At 38.3% G+C, this 20,315-nt stretch overlaps 1 protein-coding gene across 4 annotated transcripts in view; it reads left to right on the top strand.

Annotated features, from left to right (window-relative positions):
* Window positions 1–18,845, top strand: part of efr3a (EFR3 homolog A (S. cerevisiae)) — a 172,027-nt gene extending 153,182 nt beyond the window's left edge. For all 4 annotated transcript variants that reach the window (XM_041803480.1, XM_041803481.1, XM_041803482.1 and 1 more), the window contains 5 exons: window positions 2,589–2,674; window positions 3,266–3,314; window positions 4,207–4,310; window positions 4,403–4,452; window positions 6,782–18,845. In XM_041803480.1, coding sequence (XP_041659414.1) covers window positions 2,589–2,674; window positions 3,266–3,314; window positions 4,207–4,310; window positions 4,403–4,452; window positions 6,782–6,887 — 395 coding nt within the window. In that variant the 3' untranslated portion in view covers window positions 6,888–18,845. The remainder of the gene's footprint in view (window positions 1–2,588; window positions 2,675–3,265; window positions 3,315–4,206; window positions 4,311–4,402; window positions 4,453–6,781) is intronic.
* The last annotated feature ends 1,470 nt before the right edge of the window (window positions 18,846–20,315 follow it).

Here is a 20,315-nt window from a genome sequence, read left to right as displayed (position 1 = left end):
GACTACAGACAAACACGATTGGATATTGGATCCCACAGATGGACAAAGCTTGTCCTCTTGCTAGATGACGTGCAGCCTCAGTGTTCTCCTACTCACTCTATGCTTTGGCTGGGTAAAATATGACCTTTAAATATAAATGATTCAGATCTTTGGCTACTTCATCACATTTTTATGTCCTTTATAAGCTCACATAAATGTGGCACTGTAATTGCAGCTTTAGCAGAGAATGCTTTGAAAGTTAAAGAAGTTTTCAATTAAGGGATATATATTTTTCAAATACCATTGTGCGATTTGTTCTGGGACTTTTTAATCTAATTTTGTATCTCATATTTAATAAAAGAAACTTAAAGACCCTAAAAACCCAACGCAAGAACCGAGGGGGGTGAGGGCCACATTGAAATTAGTCAGGTTCGTCAGTATGTTTTAAATTTTATGCATTCTGAGTCTTTTTGGGCCCCTTATCATTCTCAAAAAAGAAAAACGACATACATATGTAGGGTCTGACAAATGTGAAGTTTATGTAGGTTTCACAGATGGCCCTTAGGAATTGCCTCAATAGCGCCTTCTCATGTACTTCTACACAATGCCCCCAAAAGGGATTTTGACCTAGAGTTATGAAATTTGGGGTGTAGATTCAACGCAAGGAGCTCTACAAAAATGTCTGCTGGAGCAAATCTCTAACTCCAACAGGATATTAGCCATTTTTAATAAGCTGGCAGAAATTGAGGTGTTTTTGGCCTGACCCAGGGGTCATACTTGACCATCCAAGGATTTGATCCTAATGATTTTTTTTCTATAGAACATTTAGGTGCCTCCTCAAATAACCTTACACCAGTGGTGTAGCAGTCAAAGTAGACGTAGGTGTACTCTTATTCTTTATTGGTATGCGCTTTATTTGTAAGTAGGGACACTCTGGAGAAAAAAACAGAAGTGAGTATAATCCCAATGCCTTTTTATAGCTTCCCCTGCACTACACCACTGACCTTACTATAGAAAACAGTCATGAAAATGCAAACAGCATATAGCTGAACCCTTGAAATTAAGATTGACTCTCAGATTTTGACACACTTCCATTGTTCCATTCATTTCTTCCTAACACACACACTGCTTCTCTTTTCTTTCCTCTGCCATGCTTTCTTCAAACATCAGTCCTTTACACAGTAGGAAAAATCCTTCACAGGTGCAAGCAGACGTCCAGAGGTAACCAGTTAGAGACAAGATGGCTGTGGAGTTTGTAGACACCTGTAGTTACCTCCTGCTCTCCCTGAACTCCTGATACTAGTGATGGGATTATTTATGGTGAAAGCATTGAAGACATTTTTGATTTGTCATAAGTTAAAGGCTGCATGGCGGCACAGGGGATAGCAGTGTTGTGTCATAGTAAGAAGGTCCCCGGTTCACTTCCTGGTCAGGGCCTTTCTGTGCAGAGTTTGCATGTTCTCCCCGTGCATGAGTGGGTTCTCTCCGGGTACCCCAGCTTCCTCCCACCACCGAAGACATGCTTGTTAGGGTAATTGATCGCTCTAAATTTGGCTGTAGGTGTGAATGTGAGCATGCCTGGTTGTCTGTCTCTAAATGTCAGCCCTGTGAATAACTGGTGACCAGTCCAGGGTGTACCCCGTCTCTTGCTCAATCCCCCCTGCAAACCCAACAGGATAAGTGGTATAGAAAATGGATTGGTTGATCACGAGTTTCTCAAGCTTTTGTCCTTTTATCTAATGGTTTTCAATCTTGTTTTGCTGTAAGGCATACTGCAGCTAAAACCCCCAAGCAAACTATTCAGTTTCACACAAAGCAGCTTTTTTAACATGTGTTACAGTATCTTAAGTGTTTGTTTAAATTTGATAATAATGTATGGTTGTACAAATTCCTACAGCACACCTAAACCTGCCTTAAGGCAAACCAATTTACTGAGGGAATACTATGTGGGAATTACTGCATTAATCTTCTAAAAACTTGATTAATTCTTTTTAAACCACCATTGCAAAACAGTTTGAAACTTTAATGCATGTCACACAGTGCAGCAGAACTCAGATTTGCAAGTGAATGACACTGAGACTTCAATCCCTTATTTGTTATCTCAGAGAGATCAGTAAGAACCCCTTAAAATGCCCCACATGTGTTGAAAATAATCAGACTGAGAAAAGTTGCTTTCATTTGTATGAGTGGTGTTGAATGTAGCCTCCTAATGATAGTTTCCTTTGTAGAATCCACAAACCTGGCGCTGAGACGCCTTCAGCACTAAGATGTTAGATCAATAACAGACAAACACTGAAAGGAAGCAATCCTAAATCCTGTGTACAACTCTAAAAATGTTGTTGTAGCTCCTTAGATTCCCAGTTATTACTGCTCTATACTGTGAACAGAAAATTGACTGGATTGATCATTTTTACAATTTCCTGCTTGCACTCTATTTGGAAATGTCACGGTAAGTACGTGTAGATGGTTCATGTAGACTGTGGAAGTTCTTTTTTATGTTTGTGGTGTACCATGCTGTTAAAAACCCCAATTAATGCAAAAACTCCAACAAATTGAACATGGCTTGGATTTAAGAGAAATTTCTGATGTCACACTCTCTCACTTTGCAGATGAAGATCGTCTGACCAGGAGGAAGAGTTTTGTAGACACCATCTCCCTTCAGGTGGACATCATGTCCAACAGCCTCCCTGATAAGGTGAGTCTAGGTTACTCTGTGACACCCATCCTCATTGTGCTTACATTTGGAGAATTTTAAACTTTACAAGAGAGGACAAAACACAGTATTATTATTACTGATATTCTAGTAGGTTGAAAGAAACAAAACACCAGATGCTGGAAATGTTTTTCACTTCAGATGTGTTTTCATAGCTAGTGATAACAAGTCAACACACAGACCACATATATACAATGCATTAACAGTGATTTATATCCATTTTGAGCATTGGGATACCAAGTGGTAACCCTTAATGGTTTCTGTGGTCGTACCATGGTGCATACTAAAAAACAGTTTGCATACAGAGTTAGTCTGGGATGCCTTCATCCAGACTGTATAGGCTATGTACGTACTGATCTGGATGTTTTGTCTCAGCTCAGTAAAAAGAGCCTGTGTTTTAGCACCCAGGTGGTTCCCATTTGGTGCCGTTTTACCTTTTTTTAAAATCTTTAAAATTACAGCAAACTCAGAAAACAGGAAACAAACAGGAGCCAGTTCAAATGTCCCTGTAAGTGTCTTGTGCAGGGTTCTGTCACACATTAGAAAAAATAAACCGTGTTTTTTGTTTTACAGTCCCAGCTGGCTGAGGAGATCACATTTGAGACCCTGAAGAAGGCCATCGGTAGGTTTCAGTTCTTCCTTTAAAGACCCTGTAAAGTGAAAATAGATCCGTATTTAGGTTTGTTGTATGACAGGTCACAGTGTTATGAACCCCCAGGTCAAATTTCAGTCAAATAAAACATCTCAAGGTTTATAAAATTAAGCCACAAAATCATGAAAAATGGGGCAGTATAATCTGCTCCAGGATGGTGTGGGCGTGTCTGTTGAGTGAGCTGAAGCCACACCCACTCAGGCGAAATATGGTCCTTTCAAATTAAAAAATGCTACAATCTGAATTGAGGAAAGCATTCATGCCATTAGCCTGTCTCTTGACCTTTTTTTGACCTTAGAGGAAGAGACAAAGTCTGTTTTCTGGCTTAAATCTCTGTTATATTGGCCACTGTAGCTGATAGATCTGACTAATTTACATCACAAAGAACAAAAAAGCAGCATTTAACTGTTGACTTTCAATAAAGGTGGCGACATCAGCTAACAGCAGACTAAACTGAGATGAACTGCTCTGTGATTTTATATGGTAGTGTTAAAGGGGTGGAGTCATTCCCCACTGTTTGGCCCAAATTAAACCAAGCCAGGAAAGAGGTGATATATTTTCTAACAGGCCCAATCCAAAATTCAGTCACATGGAGCTCTCAGTGTTTTCACATGTTTACAGCAACCATATTCCAACGTATCAGTGTGTTCAGACACAAATTTTGGATTTCACTTTACAGGGTCTTTAAGCCTCCCCTCCCTTTAACCTCTCCAAGGATTGAGGCTTCTCCTAGACCTAGAGTACAAACCATAATATGATGAGGCTTTTAGTCACATCGTCAGATCATAATGTCTCGTCTCAGAATTCTGTGTAATAATGTTGTAAAGCCAAAGTTAACAGACATGTCTTCCTTGGTGTTTAGATACCACGGGTCTGGAGGAGCAGGAGAGGGAGAAGAGACGTCAGGTGATGGAGAAGTTCCAGAAAGCTCCGTTTGAGGAGATTGCTGCTCACTGCGAGTCCAAGGTTAAAACAAGAAACCCACCAAAAGATATAGAAGCGTCTAAAATGTGCATTTTATTTGTAGTTTACTCAATCTGAACTATGTTTGTTTCCAGGCGAACATGTTACATGACCGGCTGGCACAGATCTTTGAGCTCACAATAAGGTAGGTCATCTTTTATACGTCCAGGATATCTCATCTGTTGAATTTGTTTACTTCATCAAAGAACATGTTCCCATGGCCTCACGTTCCTGTGACATCAGGCTCATGGAGGGAAGGTGTTGTTCATTTCTAAAATGTTTTTTTGTGTTGCTCTGTCACATCTGATGTTAACCTGAGCACAAGCTTTTATTATTCGATTTTTGAAATCCATGTTATGATTACTGGGAACAATGCTCGCTTCTTGAGAAGGGTCTAGCTGCAGACCATAGATCTCAGATCTCTTGCAGACCATTGCTGTTAGAGGCCACCTCTGTCAGATCAGCGTCTTAGAATGTTTTTTTTATTTTACTTTAGTTAATAGCAAAGTCTGGCAGTTATATTTATAAAATAACCGCATTACAAACATTACAGACCAATCAACATTTCATAAATAAAACAGAGACAGGTCACTGGTCTAATTAAGAATTAAATTAAGTATAGACCCACTTTAGAAGTAGTTTAACTAACCATGGGTCGCTATAAGTCATGGATAAAGCTAAAATAGCTTCAGTAGCTAGGTAGTTGAAGTTACTATGTGAGCCATTGAGGCCACATTAGCTGTAGCTAAGCAAAATCAAGTCACTGTTCAGATAACTACTTCTAAAACAGGTCTAGCTTTAGCAATCATTAGGCTCCACAACAGAAACTGCTCCAAGTAATCTGTGCAATATATAATATTTAGATGTATAATCTGTACATATGTTTGTGTATATGTGTGTGTATGTATATATGTGTATATAGCTGTACATATAAATGTCTCCACCACACCGAATCTGTAATATATCCAACCTGTACATAACAGTTTGTAAATACTATTTATAATTTGTAAGTTGATGTTTTATATTTCATATTTTTGTGTTTATTACTGCTCTTGTGTGCACTACTTTTTGTCCGCTATTTCTATTGTGTTATTGTTGCCAGTGGCCTGCTTTGTCTATAAAACTTTTTACTGCTGTTAATTGGAATTCCCCCTTGTGGGACCAACAAAGGAATATCTTATCTTATCTCATCTTATCTTATTTTATCTTATCTTATCTTATCTTATCTTATCTTATCTTATCATCTAACATATCTACCATAACTTTGTTTGCTTTAGTTTTAGCTACATTAGTTTTGTACCCACAGTACCTACTTAGCAAGCATAGCTTTATTAGCTTTAGATTTAGCTACATAGCTTAATCACCCATGTGATAATGAAGCTTCATTAACCTCATTAGCTTATATTCAACTGCATTAGCAAAGTAGCTTTGTTACCTATGTCATTTAAGTTGCTAACATAGATCATTGGCTTTGTTAGCTTTATATTTAGCTACATGCACTAGGAAGCATTAGTACATAAAATAAATTCATTAGCATCATTAACTTTAGATTTAGCTACATAGCTTGATTACCCAAATCACTTAAGTAACTAACATTGCAGTAACTTTAGATTTGGCTACATTAGCTACGTAGCTTTAGTACTCACGTTGCTTAAGTAAACAATGTAATTTCATCCGCTTTTTTGATTTGTTTATCTAAATTAGCCAGGTTACTTTGTTATCTACATCACTTAAGTAGCTACTATAGCTAAATTAGCATTATTAGCTTCATTTTGAGCTACACAGCATCATTACCCACGTCCCTTAAGCAGCTAACATAGCTTCATTAGCTTTGTTAGCTTTACATTTAGCAACAGTGGCTAGGTACTGTTGTTACCTACGTCTCTTAAAGAGCTAACTGCTTCATTAGGTTTATTAGCTTTATGTGTATCTACAGTAGCTACATAGCCACATTACTTACATTACTTAAGTAGCTAAGATCCCTTCATTAGCTTCAGATTTAGCTAAGTTTGCTGCATTGCTTTTTTTTATATATGTAGCTAACATAGATTTGTTATTTTTAGTCTTAGCTACAGTGGCTTTGTAGAGTGTTTAATGGAGGATGAGACTGTTTACTCAACTTCATAAAATGTTCTGTAATCACGTTTTGCAGGTCAGGTTTTTGATTTTTAACTTTTGGTATCCTTCCCCTTAACTTAGGTCTAGCTGGAAGTTCAATCTGAAATTATTTTGAACATTTTGGTGTGTACTTCTGCTCTGACAGATTTCAGCATCTCACCATAGTGGTCTGCAGGGGGGCATCTGAGATCTGGTCTGCAGCCAGACTGTCTTGTAGTTCATTTATTTCAAAGTGGTTCCATCCTCAGTGTGAATCTAAATATATGAACAAGAATTGTAATAATTTTGCACTCAATTTGAAGTATATAATGAGATGTTCCAGTTCGATTTTTAAGATATTTCCTCCATCTGCCCAGGCCTCCACCCAGCCCGTCCGGAGTGGTTTCCATCTCAGCGGGACACACGCAGCACCAGTCCGTCCCCGTCTACGAGATGAAGTTTCCAGACTTGTGTGTCTACTGATTTCAGCACACTCCTTACCGTCACACAACCACACCTCTTCACAGCTAAAAAAAAGAATTAAAAAACAAAGAAAGAACTACACAATCAGTCTGTACTCTAGTTTACGCTCATTTATGTTAGCACAAAGGCTACAGGGATGCTAACAGGACCACCAAATGCAGCTTAAGAACCCTTTTTGAGTAACCAATCATCAACAAAATCCACCAGTAAAGTCAAATATCTATTTTCAAATCTATATCATAAAACTCGGTGGAGCACCAGCAACACACTCTCTGATTTCCACCTCCTTTAAGAGCCTAAAAGTGGAAGTTTGAATCAAATATTTTGGACACATCAAAGCATCTTTTTCTCTAATTGTTCCACATAATTTAATCCTTAATTGAGTCTGAAGAACATGTGTATTAATCCCAGCAGCTCTAAATAATCTTCTCGCTGCACTTTGCTGCCCTGGCTGTCATCCCTGAACCTAAAACTAAGAACAAGTCTCCAAGATCAAAAAAACAAAACATGAACAGCTTTCATTTAGAGATTTTATAGACGCTGAATGTGACATTGCTTTGAAGCATGACTCTTATCCAGTTCGTCATCTCTGCTGTAGCCAAAGCTCAACACTTTGTACATACGCTGTAGACTCAAGCCCAGTTTGGACCAAAGATTCACAATGAAACGCGACCGTTTCAGAACGTTGAAGAGGGCAGTGAACTGAGCTAAAATCAGGCAGCCAGTTCATCCAGTCGCCAACAGCTGGTTTTAGCTAAAAGGCATGTTGAGTGTATCATCAGCCAGTCAGCACCTTGGAACCCAGAGAGGAAGTCAGCTGGTCAAGCCAGTTTAAAAGTAAATAATTCATAGGCTAAAGTATATACTTATTAAAGGCTATAGCTCAACAGGTGCTAGTAAGTGCCGAGGTGTCACCAGTGGTCCCCCTGAGGAAATGCTGCCTCAGTAGTTTGCTCTGCTTATTCAAGACAACCTCAGCTCCTTAACCTGAATGAATTGGCCAGATTCCACATCTGTCATCAGGATCAATCAGCCTTATTTGAGATAAAAGAGGTGGTAGCTAATGACCTGCTTAATTGCAGTGACTGCAAGCCTGTAAACAATGGCGGCAAGTGAAGAGATTAGCATGAATGCAGCTATAGTGTCAGTTAGATCAAAGCTGCAAAATGTCTCCTTATTAAAAAAAAAAAAAGAGCAGAGAACCACACCGAAAGCTTTTCTTGATGAAAAAAGTAGCTCCTCTACTGACTGGCTTTGACAGAAGTTCTGTTCACCAACTGGCTCCACTGATGGTGAACAATCATAACGGCTGCCTGTTGAGCTCACATTGTGTAGTTTTCTTCCTGGCAGCTGTGTACGCCTCCTAAGCCATATGTTTGTCAATCTGACTGACCCATGATTAATGTGAAGGAGTGAACAGTTTTATTGTGAAAGGTTCTGCCTTTCCCAACACCATCCATTGGGTGTTGCCCAGATGAATGTGAAGTATGTCCCATGCCATGGATTTTTGAAACAGTCTATCTGGTGTGTCATGTTGTATGTTCCTTTAAATGATGAATACTGCTTAGAATAGCAGGGAGAAATGGACAAAAGATGCTATATCTGTAGTCTTAAGACTGCGGCATACTTTGCCGTTAGAGTCCTGTATATTTCTGTTGAAGCATTCATGAACTGAAGTAGGTAATTCTGGTACATCCTCACGAACTTCCAAGGTGCATGGAGGATGGAGGGAAAAGCAACACTTGCAGTTTAGAGAACAATTTTATTAGACTGACATGTTTCAGGTTGTAGTTTTCATCAGGGTTATCCTGATCAGGATTCATCACGAAGACCCTGACGACAGCTACAAGCTTAAACATGTCTAATAAAGTTGTTCTCAAAATACAACAGTAGCTAGCGTTCCTATAACTCCTTGTTAGAGCATGCTAGTCTGAATCCTCCTTTTATTTAGCTTTCTTTTTGGACAAAAGCAGAATGGCCCATTGCACACAGCAGCATTGAAGCTTTGGTCTGAACTGGGCTTTAAACATAACTCATAGAGACGGCTAAAACCAGAAAAAAAGCTTGAATACTTGATGCTTTTTTTTAGCCGTAATGCTCGCGCCTCTGCCTCTGAACAAATATCTGTTTACTTGTCGATCAGTATGCATCAGTGCAGTCACAAATTAGCAGAAATGTACGATGTTTTTAGCTGTAGAGTAACTGAGAAAACGTCACCGTTGGTAGAAGTCAAGAGTAGTCTAATCAGTCTAATCAGTCCTCACTGTTCAGTCTTTGCATTTTTAAGGTAAATACGGTCCAAGAAAGGTTTTACCAACCAGCTTAGTTTATGGTTGGAATCGAAAGCAATACTTGTACTATAAATAACCACTAATGGAAAATGAAAATGGCTCACACTGTTGGTGATTGTTTTGGATGCAATCAGGAGCTATTAAAATCTCAATTGTTTATTCCTGAATTATAGGAATCTGCAGCTCATGGAGCAGGGATTTCTTTGGCTGGAAGGGTTTTCAAGTGCAAAGTGATGCAAAATATGATGTTGGATTTCTTAAGTGGATGATTTTCTAAGATTTTTGAGTCTCCTCTTGTCTTTGAATTGCTATCCTTGTTGAAATGACTGTACTGTGATTGGTTTGATTTGATTTTCAATGTTTGATAGGTTTTATAGAGGGTGGAAACAGAGGAAGATAGCCACCGTGAACTACAAATATCAACTTAACACTTTCTGTTCTTTTTTTCCTTGCCATAAGTTGGTGTGCACTTTGCAAAGAAGGAAAGAGGTTTAAAATCATCCTGTTCCATTCATTGCAAGGCGTGCCATCTTTCCATTGCACATTTCAGCAACAAGCCATTTTTAAGTGATTCTCTCAAGTCATCAGAACATGATGTGAGTAGTTTTGGAGGACTATCCAGTAACTTATCTGTCCTTTATAATGGGACTGATAATGAACAAAGATGCTGCAGTGTCTGTTATGTATAAATTGTATTGAAAGAAACATCGCTTTAGATTTTTGGATCACTAAAAGTAAGCCTACGAACCTCAAGTCCATGACACTCCTTTCACCACTTCTCTTTGTCTTCTGATTGTCAGATTACAACAATGGGTGTAAACAATTCAGCAGTTTGAGTACATGTCAAGAATGTGGCACAGGGTGTAAGATATTGGTTAAAGAGGCCAAGTGTGATTTACATGTGAGGATAGGTCAAGATTAGCCAAAATACCATTCTTCCTGGCTTGATGGCGGTACAGTGGTTAGCATTATCACCTCACAGCGAGAAGATTGCTGGTTTGAGTCAGGGCCTCTGTGTGGGGTTTGCATGTTCTAGCAGTGCCTTCATGGCATCTCCCCGGGTTCTCTAGCTTCCTCCAGAACTCCAAAGACATGCATGCTGGATGCAGAAAGCATGTCTGGCTGGCCACACTCTGGACTAACTCCAGGTCTTAACTGGTTTTAAAAATGTAAGCGAAGACCGACATGGAGGGTTTCAACCAGTTTTCCTTTGTACAGTTGTCCAACATGCACACTAGGCAACTCAACCAGACTGTGAGCCCACACATCTGTCTTTTGTAGTGATGAATTCAGAGTTAAGACATCTCACAGAAACTTGTGATCAAATGTGACTTCAGGAGAGAGACAACCATGGATGGTGTGATATCGTAGCTGATATTAAGGCAGTGGTTTTTAGATTTTCCCACCCAAGGCACACATGAGATTCTGTCATGATCTCAAGACACACCATATTTATATTCATGCAATAACCTCTTTAACATTTGTTATAGTATCTTTAGTTTTTGTATTTATATAGAAATAATGTATAGTTGAGCTCACCGAGACTTGCCTCGATTCACACCACTTGATAACCATTGGGATGAGGCATATTTACCTTTGTGAGCTGTAACAGTGCATAACATCAGGTATGTGAGGCTTCCTATGGGGCTTTTCCATTACACTGAGCATCTCGGCTCTACTTGGTTTGACTCAGCACTGCAGCCCAGTGCAGCAGGGGATTTGTTTTTCCCTCACAACAGAGCCATGTTGGGATATGCTTCAGTAAGCATTGTTTTGTTCCACCAGAAGATGAAGAAGCACCCATTGTTTCTACTTCTAAGTTTCTTCTTATTTTTTTCATGGTAATCCAGTAGGTATTTCAAAGCTTGTTGCAGCGATTGCTACTTAAAAACATCTGTGAGGTGTCCCCGTATGATAACGAACTACTGTAATGTCACCACAGTGTGCTCGGAGGCATGGTAGGCGTACTTGGGTCCTGCTCAGAATGACTTAGTTAAGGTTTTTATTTCTGCTGCAGTCTGAGCCCATCCTTAAAAGAAAGCTCAAGATATTCTGCAGCTGGTATGATTCAGAAATCATCTGCAACTTCATAGATTCACTTTGACATCAGTCAAACAGAAATGACGTGCATAGTTGTTGTTAACTAGATAAGCGCTCTTACCTTGTCATATTGAATGTACATGTATCTCTACCAGCGCTCTGTCGTTCTGCACTCTGTGTGCTGACGATTGTCATCTTCACCAGCAGATTCTCATCCTCACAGCTTTACTGGCAGCTTCAAAATACACATTTTTGCCAAAGACACAGTTTGTTCCCTTCCTGTTCCCTGACTTGGTGTTATTAAAGGTGACGTCCACAGAGCAGCCATATTGAGCGTTTGATTCAGCACCTCGTCACAGTAAAAAGTCATTGATCCTCCTCGGATACAAAGTGGAGACATTCTGCTGGATTTAATCATCTGCCCTCTTTCCACAGTCACCACAAGGCCACGTTTTGTCTCCGAAAGAGGTGCAGAAGGCGTTTTTGGAATGAGATCCTTCATATCTGGTGGAGGGAGCTGCAGCTGTGATCCGTAATAACAGATGGTTATCAGAGTTTCCTCTGATCTGAGCGCAGAGCGGTGACACAAATCCCTCCAGTTTGAGGCAGATTCATGCTGCCACCGCTTGGCCTGAGCAGCTGTGTAGAGAACGTCACCGTCACACCGCTGATGCTTCAGTTTAACCCTCAAAGATGGGTGGTTTGTCTTTGAATTTGTCCTTAAAAGATTGGTTTCACAGTTCCAGGAGAGGGGTCATGCCTTTTGGTTTGGATCCACATGTATTTAGAGCTTTTCTTGAAGGAGAAATAAGATGTAAAATTGATTAAAAAGACAAGGAAGAGGCTGTATACTTCTCAGAAGGATGTGGAGGCTGTTGAAGTTGAGATGGTTTTGCACGTTCAGATTTGTTGTGTTGGCGAAGAGAAAGGTTGTCTGTGTGAGATTTGATGGAAATCACCAACATGAGCCCTTGATAATAATCATATTCAGGAGCCAATTTCATGGCTCAGCGGCCTCCGGCTTCAATTCCACCTGGTTTTATGCACAATCTGTACCTGGATATCTTAATGTAATCAGTAACTTACATGTTGATGCAGTAGAATCACTCCTCTATAATCTGGCCCCATTGGAAGATGAGCTGGTCAGTTTTGTGCAAGGTGCAATCTTTGTAGTTAAAGATAGTAAAAACAAACATGTACCTACATATTCATGTCTGACTAGCCATATAACTTAGATTAGACTAATGATTGAACACAATAGGATTTAAGTCCATGTCCAGAAGATTAAAACCTGAGGTATATTCTTTTTTCTTGGTTTTATGTGCAGAGTTTGGAGTCATCATTCAGGACTGTGTTGTACATCCTACTTTGTTAGCTTGATGCTAACACATTTTTATTAATGAAAAGCTAGCACTAAGGTACATTTTCCTGCTCATGATGTGTTATTTGTGAAATGATGCTAACTTAAGTTTCAGTCTGTGTGGAGGAGTTTTGTACTTTCCAGCCCCCTGCCATCCACTCCCAACTGTTTCTGGCACAGATTCTTACAATCCACATGCGTTTTATTGAAGGCAATATTGATATGTTCCCTTAAACACCACCCTGATGAAGTTTCCTCTCTGAATGAAGAAACCCTTAGAAAACAGCCATGGTTAAATAAAATCAGCTGGGACTCTCAGACTGATTTAATTCCTGCTTGTGTCGTAGTAATAGCAATGTCAAAGTCCTACTGGCTGACCTTTTTTTTTACACATAATTTATTTTCAAGTCATACAATGGTGTAATTGTTTCTTGATCTTTAGTAAATTTAATAGCCATAAAATCTTCAGTGCACTTCCATCAGCTCTTGCAGACAGTAATCTTTTCGTGCTATTACCATCGTCATCATTAGATGTTAAATGCAATATGGTCGAGTTTCATGGAAAGGGGTGTTTTTTCCCCAGATAACTGCATAATGGCTCAGCGTCTCTGGAGCATATATGCAAAGATAGGCCAACAACACAATGAGAGGAGCATTATAGCTGTGCCTTTTGACTTATTTACAACGTTTTAGTGCACACACTGTTTGTGAAGCTTTAACAAAGCATCACACAGCCTATCTGCCATGTAAGCTCCAACATTTTGCTTCTGAGGTAAACGGAAAGCAGCAGAAGTCCCTGAATGATGACTCGGCACAAATGAAAATCTGCACATATTTAGTTTTTTTTTTCATGGCACCAGTATTGAACCAGTACACCCAAGAAGTCTTCTGAGAGGGATCAAGGGCATTTATAGCAATGGTGCGGCGTGAAAATCAAGACAGACACAGAGTTGAAGGGTTAATGCAGAGGCTATTAAAGAATGATATGCAAATACAGATTGTGGTTCCACATCAGGTGTAAATGGAGCCTTAAAGCCTTTTCTTTTCTTATTTAGCTGCAAACGGCTGACAGTGCTGGAAAGATGTTTGGTTAAAAAGGACAAATTAAAGAGCAGAGAAGCACTGAGGAAAATAGTTTCTATTTTACAATATGTGCTCCACTGATAAATGAAACAGATGCATTATGTTTTGTGCATATCACGCTGCGTAACGTCTCAGCTTTAAATGCAATCGTTATGATTTAATATCATATTATCATATCTGCATTGTATGAACTAACTGCATGGTATCTTAATATCACATTGTGGCCCCCTGCAGGGCTTTGGGAAAAATATGCTGAATCATTAAAAGCATCCAAATGAGACGTTCATCCTTAAAAATGAGATTTTTCTCCAGACGTGTTTAAAATGAGCCAGCAGAGTGACGACGTGTCACTGGTTGTAGTTTGGAGAAAAGTCTGAGGATGGATCTCTGATTGGATGTGACTGGAAGACATGATCACTTCCTCTGATGAATGTGTCATTATAGCGGTATATCATATATTTTTGTACATTTTATGCATCATGCATTGTTGAATTATTGCCTGGTAGAGATTTAGAGATTTATTACATTTATCTATGTGGAAACATGAAATGCTGATCTCTTTTGAGTTTGAAATGTTCATCGTTTACTTTGACGGTTCAGGGTTTCAATGGGATTGTGCACTTCTTATCAGAAATGCTCCCATCATTGTTATTCTTTTTTAAACTGTACAATCCATGTTATCATTTCAAATATGCTGAGAGATGAATGAATATTATATCTATAGTCACATGATAGTTATTTTTGCATACTGCAGACATGAGGAGTAAACGGTGCAATCTTAGGACCTAGATTATTTTGTTATATTTTATTCAGAAGCTGCAGCCACAGCTCAGACTCATTCATCAGCAAAGTTTTACATTAATGAATGAATTAATGAGACAGCTCAGCTCCAGATTCACCTCTGTCCTTCAGCAGAGATTGCTTTTCTAATCACAAAATAAATGCAATTAACTTTTTGTTTCCAATGAGACCAAAATCAATATCTAAGAAGACCAGCTCTCTGATACAATGCCCAGTTGCCTGTACCATGCCGAAGCATGATTGTCTTCCCTCCCAGGTCCCCTGCTTGCCTGCACTCGTATTGGTCCATGGCTGTGGTGGGCCTTAGCCTGGGTACTCCTCATACATACAGTACCACATCATCAAAGAAGCACAGTCACAGTTGGGAACACTATGACTGAGACTTTGCTGACTTTGTGGCTTATTCTGGTCTTACACGGCCCTCTAAGCACTCCTAGACATCCATGATGCATACCCATAGAGAAACCGAGGGAGGCAAACAGTGTGCCAGGGCCCAGGGAGAGTAGCAGGCTTGAACACGGTACAAAGTACTCAAACTAATCAAACAAACTGAACTTTAGAAGATTAACATACTTAAGCACAGTCCAGATTGCCTTTGGGCATATCCTGGCAAAAACTATGGATTTTTAGAGGCAACTTATTTAAATCAAGCTAACATAAATTTTAATTACATTTAGTTGACTGAAGTTATGAAAACATGCAGAAAATGCTCAAAATTGAACACCTTTATCCAACAAAGATTACAGAATCAGCAGGTAAAAAGTATGCAGTACGTTTGCTGAGGTTTTGCTGTTTCGACTTGCATTTGCATCCATGTCTGGCTTCATCATGAACATTTTTGTAGCTATACTTGCAGCGTGTTACTGGAGGACACCACGAGAGAGATCAGGCCTTATATGACTGTGTAGGATGTAAACTACAAACATGGAAATACTTGCAAAGGTTACAATGATGGGAATCCTGGCATCAGATGATCAAGAGTAACATCAGATCAGACTTATAACTGTTTGTTAGAAGACATTTATTGCACTTTGTTTCTTAAAAAATTTCCTGTTTGCATACACATTCTGGTGTATTGCTTTAATCGGTGACCTTGATAACTACAGCTGAAAGTGACCAGTTTGCACAGTTATACAGTAGGATGCATTCAGCCTGAGCAGAGGCAGGGATAAAATCAGAACCAGAAAGGGGGAAATCTCCCCCACCTTCCCCCAGCAATTCACACCCTGCATACAAGTATCTCCTGACACAACCTGTGTGTAACTGTACCCCCAATTTTTAGATGAAAAATACCAAAAGAAACCCACTGTTCCTACAAGATGCTATCAGTGCTGCCTGTTAACTGCTTGTTTACATCTGCGTAGTAGTGCATTATGGCAGCAAGTTAGTAGCCTTTAACTGGAGCTACAGTGGCTGCTAGTGGCAGGAGGCTGTTCAAACAGACTGGGACTGGGATGGTGAGCCTGAGCTGTCCTGTACTTCTGCTCTTGTTACTGAGGGTGCTAACTGTGATCATTTAGCTGGCTTCTTTAAAAATCACTTCAACATGAAATTCAACCATTTCACCCATTGAGAAAGTCTTAAATGAAACTTTAAAGGACCCTTGTCACTGTTACTGAGGAGATTTTATCCAGTGAAGTGAATCTGGAGCTGAGAGTCTGCAGCTTCTCATCTTTATTCAAACATGACTGATACAGAATATTAAAAAGCTGATCTCAGAGCAGTCTGAAGTCTGTCTGGATGCAGAAATCAACCAGTCTGTATCTTTCAGATTAATTCACAGTATAATAGATGTAGACATATCTGAATGTGTTACATCAAATCTAAGATGCTGAATAGTTCATGAGTGTCACACGATTTCAGACATTGTGTTTGATCACTGTGTACCTGGTACTGAAAGCAAATCAGCACAGATTCTTGTTGGTACAGGATTAGAGGTATTTTTCTCCAAATGTTCTGTTTATGAGAGAACAAAGCTGTATGAACCTGTAAAAACGTCCCTCTTAAACAGTGACTACAGTGAAATCTAAAACCTTAACAGACGAGAAAAGACGTTGCTGCTGACCTGCCTTATTTCAGTATGCTGGACACAAACCCTCCTTTAAAGAAACCAACGTCTTCACTGTTTAAGACGGACGTTTCTACGGTGTAACCCTGCAGACGAACAGAGAGCGTCTGATGAGGTTTGTTTTGTTCGTGAAGCAGCAGTTTGTATTTTTGTGCCAGTTTTTAGACGTCACGTCAGCCTTCACAGCGACAGACTCCAAGGTGTTTAAACTGCTACAGCTCGGCTTCGTTTCAGTCACAGCGCTGATTTTAACCACTAGAGGGCGCTGAGGTTCTCACGCTGCACACACAGGAAATTATTTAAAATACAGTGAAAGATTAGAATGGTTCCACATCTAAATTTAGCAAAGCCAGCTGTTTTAGCCAGGTTTGATCCAGTGCGCACCTGTTATGTACCATTTCATATGTTCTGTTCTCAGAATGTGCAATCATAAAACTTTTTGAAATTCATGAATATTCTCAAGTCAATATTCCACATTATTTCACTTTTTTCCTCCAAGCACAGAGTAAAACTTTTTAAGATTAATCCTCAAAGTTATTATTTGTTTACTATATTTGAATTTTCTTTTCCAAAGGCAGCTGTGGTAGGCAAGTGGGAAAATGAGAAAGAAAGACAAGTAGATTAAATATGTGATTATACCTATACAAGACTTAGGAAAAGATGTAGTTGCAAGATTTTCAGTTTCTGAGTTTTTATGTTTATTCACAAAACAAGAAAAAAACAACTAAAAGTGTTTTTTATGTAATATTGAATCTGACTAAAAGAGGGGGAAATGCAACAAATACAATCTGGCTGAAACAATGGCTTATTTATTTATAGAAATGTATAAATAAATAAAAATGAAGTTCTGAGTCTTGTTAATTCCTGACTTTATTATCTTTTTCTTTTAAATGTATGATTTTTTTTCCACAATTCTTGAGTTTTTTTTCCTTAGCAACTTCATAATCTCAAATACATTATTTAAACTTAAACTGATAACTTTTAATGTTAAAAATTCCCTTAAATTTACAACCTTATAATCTGAACAACTCTTGAATTTTTTCCTTAGATTTACAACTTTATGATCTTGAATAATCTTGTTTTTTTTTCTTAAATTGCTGACTTTTAAATATCAAAAATTCCTTTAAATTTACAACCTGAAAATTTCAGCAGTTCTTTATTCTTTCACTTAGATGCAAAAATTAAATTCTCAAGTATTATTTTTTTTTCTCTTACATCGCTGACTATTTAATGTAAAAGTTTATGACTTTTCCCCCTAAATTTACAACCTTATAATTTCATATTCTTGAGTTTTCAGTCTTAAATTAATGACTTTATAATCTGAAAGATGTGTGGTTTTCTCTTAATTTTTCATCTTTATATTCCCCAAAATTCTTGATGTTTTCTCTAAATATATGACTTGATAGCCTAAATTTTTCCCCCTCGGACTTAAGGCTCCTTTTTCTTGTTGTATATGACGCTGTTGTATATTTGAGTTGCACTGATTTGCCACTGCTGGCTGTAATAGTCAACAACAAAAGAGAAGAATATTTGAATCAGTAAATAAAATAATAAAATGGATCTTCCTCTTTAAGAAAACATTAGCAAACTGAAACTCACCTCAAACCTACCTTTGTTATTTATTTTTATTTTTGTTTGTTTTTTCCTCAGTGAGAAACCATGTGATATATATGTATTGGTAAAATTAGCTGAAAATCTCTGTATTCAGTCTTCAATTTGCAGTTTTGTGAAAAAAGTTGACAGACAAAAAATAAAAAAATAAATAAAACATGATAGCTGAAACATGTCCATGTTTAACATTGAATTTCATCAAGTTGGGAAAGAAGAAACTCTGAAACCACAAACACATAAAAAAAAAGGGTCTTGATGATTGATTTTCAAAAAAACTAAGCCAGTGAGAATGATTATAGTTTATTTCTTTATGTAATTTTCTTTAGCCAGAAACACAAAAGACAAACTGATGAGGAATATGCTCTCTTGTCCTTCAAGGCTTCCGTAGAACATCATCAAACCCACATTTTATGATGAGTCTGTCTACACAGCACTCCATCTTTCTAGATTGATCCTGTTCATCAAACTGAGCAGAGCAGGTCGACCCAGACAGGAATTCAGACGGTACTGCGCAGAACTCCCTTTGATAAACATATTAGACATCTCAGTATGAGCGTTGTTTATGAAAAAAAACATGGAACCAGCATGTTATGAGGAAAGCTTCCACTGGAGCAGAGTGAAATGACTTCCTGTCGCAGCAGCAGAGCCTCAGCGCTCCTTTACAAAGTCTCTATTTAAAAGTAAACTGTATGTTCAGATTAATGTTGAAGAGTAAAATAAAGTGTTTATATCAAAAATCTGTGAGCTGTGCTTTCTTTATTTCTGATCTTTCAAGGACAAAGAAATTTCCAAACGTATTCAATATCAAGCAAACTTTATTATTTTTTAGTCATTCAGAATCTCAAAATCAGAATAAACATTTTTATCTTCATTTAAACTTTAGAATCAGGAAAAATAATATAATAATAATTCCCTTAAATTACTTCATCTAGTCTAGTTTCCTTTTTCTTCCTCTTCTTCTTCCTCCCCTCCCCCCTCCTCCTCCTCCTCTTCTTCCTCTCCTCCTCCTCCCTCCTCCTCCTCTTCCCCCTCTACCTCCTCCTCTTCTTCACCCTTTGCTCCTGGTCTTCCTCCCGGTCTCCCTCCTGGTCTTCCTGCTGGTTTTGGCCGATGGCTCTGCCCTACACTCGGCCTGTAGTTGTGAGTTTGAATCCCACCATGTTTGGGAGTCTCTCCGCTCTCTTCACTGGAAGGAGGAGGAGGAGGAGGAGAAGGTGTGGGAGGATTTGACTTCTCTTCTTCCTTCTTCTCAGAGCTTTCATCACTGCAGACAAACACAGAAGACCGTTGCTGAATCAAACTTAGGTTGCCTCATTTACACTGTAAAAAGCTAAAACAGTGTTAGATTGGACATAGAACCAGATGAGAGCAGCAGCATGACAAAAGAATCCCTGGAAAATAAATATTAGTTTAAAATACAGCTGCAAGCATCAAGCTGTGTGTGGCAGCCCACCTAAGTTGAAAGTAGAAGTTCAGTAAAGTTAATGAGTACGGGAATGTAACACTTTTTCTGCAGTCTGACTTTTTCTCAGTACAATAACAATTTGAATTTGGTATTTCCATGGTAATTTTGTGATGTGAATTCACAACAAAATGTTATATTTTCAGATATTTTCAATGAATTCTGTAAAGTTAATTATCTATTATTATTTTCATGGAATTTTAGCAGGTTCATTTGGAAGATTTTCCATGAATTTGCTTAAAGTTTTTTAAACTTTATAACTAGAATTTTTGGGGAATTTTGGAAATTTAATTGTTTAATCATGAGAATTTGGGGGGGAATCTGAGTGCGGATGTTCTTTGAAATTTTCATGGAAATTTCTGGGAATTTGTTTGGATGAATATTCTGTCATTTTCATGGAATTTTTGGCAGGTTTATTGGTACATTTTTAGGATTTTGATAGGGAATTTTTTGGAGGATTTGCTTAAAGTTGTTTTTTATTGTATTAACATTAACTTTTCCAATTATTATTTTAATGTTTAGGATTTATGATTAAATTTCACACATACATTTCAGGGGAATTAACATAAATTTTGGGGTACTTTTAATTAGATACCTAAAGTTTCTGTGAAGAATTCTTAAACATATTTTTTATATCTCTTTTTTTATTTATTTTTGAAACAAAAAATTTCAAGGAATTTCTAACTGTTTTATTGACATTTGTCCTTAGTTT

The sequence above is a fragment of the Cheilinus undulatus genome, linkage group 13, assembly GCF_018320785.1.
Source record: "Cheilinus undulatus linkage group 13, ASM1832078v1, whole genome shotgun sequence".
In the NCBI taxonomy this organism is placed as follows: Eukaryota; Metazoa; Chordata; class Actinopteri; order Labriformes; family Labridae; genus Cheilinus; species Cheilinus undulatus.
This window is presented reverse-complemented; position numbering and strand designations above follow the sequence as displayed.